Consider the following 2,930-nt stretch of genomic DNA (forward strand, 5'->3'; position numbering starts at 1 on the left):
AAACATATCTTATTCAGAAATTTCCTTTTTTTGATAGAAAAGATATGACTGAACAAATTTTGAATTAAGAACTATGTAATCAAGTTTTCTTTTTTTTGCGGGGGGGGGGGGGGGGGGGGGGGTTCATGCTATACTGTTTGGCAATCAAACCAAATTAGTGGTTTCCGTACTGCATCTGACTGATGGTTTGGACAAGTATGTTCCAGACCTAGTGACAGGTCTGGAACATACTTGTCCAGACCATCACTCAGATCAGGTATCTCTTTCCCACGAGTTCATGCAGTAGGGTTTGGCAATCAAACCAAACTAGTGGTTTCCATACTGCATCTGAGTGATGGTTTCGACAAGTCTGTTCCAGACCTACCGAGGTCAAAGTACTATTTACCTAGTAAGGTTATTTAACAGAAATGACCAAAGGTTACTACCCTAAGATAAACGGGAACAAAGGTGAAACTACAATAAAGAAACAAAATAAAATGTGCAGCGGTGAAACAGTTCTAAAAATGTGTAGTGTAGGTGTGGGAAAGAGATGCCTCATCTGAGGAGCATTGCAGGAAAAGTTCAACTAGTGAACAGGATATATAACACTAAAAACTGATAGTCAGGAATCTTACTTAAAGATGGGTTTTGGCCAATGCTTCCTGCTGCACTGCTCAATAAGCTTCTGCTTGCATTCCCTAAGCTCTCCAACCTCAACCTCCGATCCATGCCCAACTCCAATTGTCAACACTTGCTGATTGCCTCCACCAAGAAGCTTGCTTAATGCATCCCGTGTGGCATTGAGCTTAGCGATTACCATCTGCTCTGAGGAGCCCATCCCAACAAGTGCCCCACCAACAAATACATTTACAACCGTTGTTCCACCCTTCTGCCAAGTCTTGAATTTTATATCTTTCCCATGTTTCTGGCACAGTTCATGCAACGTAAACACGGGTTGCTCATCAATTGTTTCTGCCGTGACAATGGGCTCAAAGAGGAACCTTGTTACCTACATAATACATAGTGATATCATTATTCACCACCCATTATTCTAGTGAACTACTCTCCGTAAACAAATATGTCGTTTTAGAGAGCAGAGGTCCATTTTTTTGAACTTTCACAAATATTATTGGTAAAGCTATCTTGGATTGGTCATACCAAAATGAAATCATACGATTCTTCATAGAAAATTACATAGATTTTTATCAGCGTATTATGACTAGAATTAGTAGTTAAGTTATTTTCTGGAAACCTCAGATCAACATATTAGTGAATGGGAAATAACATGAAAGATGGATTACAAACCTTCCAGAGCTTCTCAAGATTAAAGTTGCAATCCACATAGACAGCAGCAGCAATGGCCTCGACTATATCAGCAAGCACCTTGGGAGCCTTAAATACAGTGCCACCATAGGGCGTAGTGCCAAGGTCATCCCCTAACTCTTGTTTCACTGACTGGATAAACTGGCCTACCTGCATAGAAGTATAGCCAGTAACATATCAATGGTAGCCAAAAACAGTTCATCTAATATCCACATCTCCAAGAGATAACATCAATCACTTCACAATTCAAATGTATTATGCCTTATGAACCCGAATGGAGCTGCGGGAGTACTTACCAATTCCAGTTTCAGCATTGCTAAATACAGTACTAAACATATTCTTGCATCACTAAATCAAAACTAAGATGTGGCGTGAGCTGCTATAGATAGATGTTTAGCTCTATGTTTTACCCTCAAATTAAGCCCATCAAACAGCTCAAATGTATTGCTTCTAACTCAGGGGAGGAGGATCCGAGGACGCTTAAGCGGCACATACCAAGAGATCGAGGCGAGGGCAGTTGCGTCGGAGCAGCGGGTAGAGGTCGTGGCGCACGGCGACGCGCGCCAGCTTCTCGGTGGAGATGTTGGCGGCCCGGAGCGTGGAGAGCGCGCCGGGGCCGACGGTGGGGTTGGTGAGGTAGAGGAAGTTGGAGAAGGCGAGGCCGAGCGCCGCGTCCCCGATGAACTGGAGCCTCTGGTAGGAGGCAGCCCCGCCGCTGGAGAAGAACTGGTGGGTGAGCGCCTCCTCGAGCAGGGAGCGCTTGTTGAACTCGTACTGGAGAAGCCGCTCCACAAGGGCGGCCGCCTCCTCCCTGTCCGCCACGAAACCCGGGGGCGGCAGCGTGACGGGGGCCGACGGCGCAGGCGACGAGGCGAGGCGCTTGCGGGAGCCGGGCTTCATCATCCCTGGTGTGCCTGTGCGCGTGACCGTGTGGCTAGATCGGGAGGGGGAGATGAAATTTTGGAGAGGAGGCGGCGCCAAAAGAAAAAAAACAGAGGAGCTCACCTTGCTAGACGAGATGATGGTGGCGTCGGCAGCTGCTACGAACTGGGAGGAGGGCGGGGGGACGGGGATCCGGCCGGAGTTTGGCGGCGTCCGGCGGAGTAGAGTGCCGGCCGGGCCTGTTGCTGGTGCTGGAGACCGGGGTGGGGGCGGGGACGGGTCACGCCAACGGGAGGAGCAGCGGAGGAGGAGGGACCCTAGCCGCCCGCCATGTCGCCGGAGGGAGCCGCGCACAAGGGACCGGCGGCGGCCTGGAGGAAACCTAGCGAGGTTTTCGCGTGAGCGAGCGGGAGGAAAGGGGATCCAGGGCTGCGGGCGGGACTGGGCTCTTCGCCTTGCGGGTATACCTGCCAGTGGCATTTTTGTTGTAATATGCTCAAACAATAGTGTCATTTCCCTATACCCCTTCGGGTTTAAGTGAGAAGCTGCGGGAAGCACCCAAGTGAGGTGGAAATAAGTTGAGCTGACTTTTACAAAGGTGAGTGCTAGGCACCTGCGCACCGGCCCAAATTTGGGCCGATCGCATAATGCCACCCGCCTGATTCATGAAACCCTAGCCGTGTGATTGCGTCTTCTTTCTCGTGCATTATCTCTTCTCCCTCCTTTCCACCCACATCCAGAAAGAA

At 49.5% G+C, this 2,930-nt stretch overlaps 1 protein-coding gene across 1 annotated transcript; it reads right to left on the reverse strand.

Annotated features, from left to right (window-relative positions):
• Positions 1-610: 610 nt before the first annotated feature.
• Positions 611-2,205, reverse strand: LOC123158962 (ribonuclease 3-like protein 2). Its single transcript, XM_044576774.1, has 3 exons — positions 1,798-2,205; positions 1,285-1,452; positions 611-988 (listed from the first exon to the last, which is right to left on the reverse strand). The coding sequence occupies exons 1-3, from the start codon at positions 2,203-2,205 to the stop codon at positions 611-613; spliced, it is 954 nt and encodes a 317-aa protein (XP_044432709.1).
• Positions 2,206-2,930: the final 725 nt, after the last annotated feature.

The sequence above is a fragment of the Triticum aestivum genome, chromosome 7B (genome assembly GCF_018294505.1).
Source record: "Triticum aestivum cultivar Chinese Spring chromosome 7B, IWGSC CS RefSeq v2.1, whole genome shotgun sequence".
Lineage (NCBI taxonomy): Eukaryota > Viridiplantae > Streptophyta > Magnoliopsida > Poales > Poaceae > Triticum > Triticum aestivum.

Coding starts and splice junctions, on each gene's coding strand:
- LOC123158962 (XM_044576774.1), bottom strand. CDS start 2,205: ATGATGAAGCCCGGCTCCCGCAAGCGCCTCGCCTCGTCGCCTGCGCCG. Junction 1,453..1,797: donor GCCCTCGCCTCGATCTCTTG/GTATGTGCCGCT, acceptor ACTTCTATGCAG/GTAGGCCAGTTTATCCAGTC. Junction 989..1,284: donor ATCTTGAGAAGCTCTGGAAG/GTTTGTAATCCA, acceptor TGTATTATGTAG/GTAACAAGGTTCCTCTTTGA.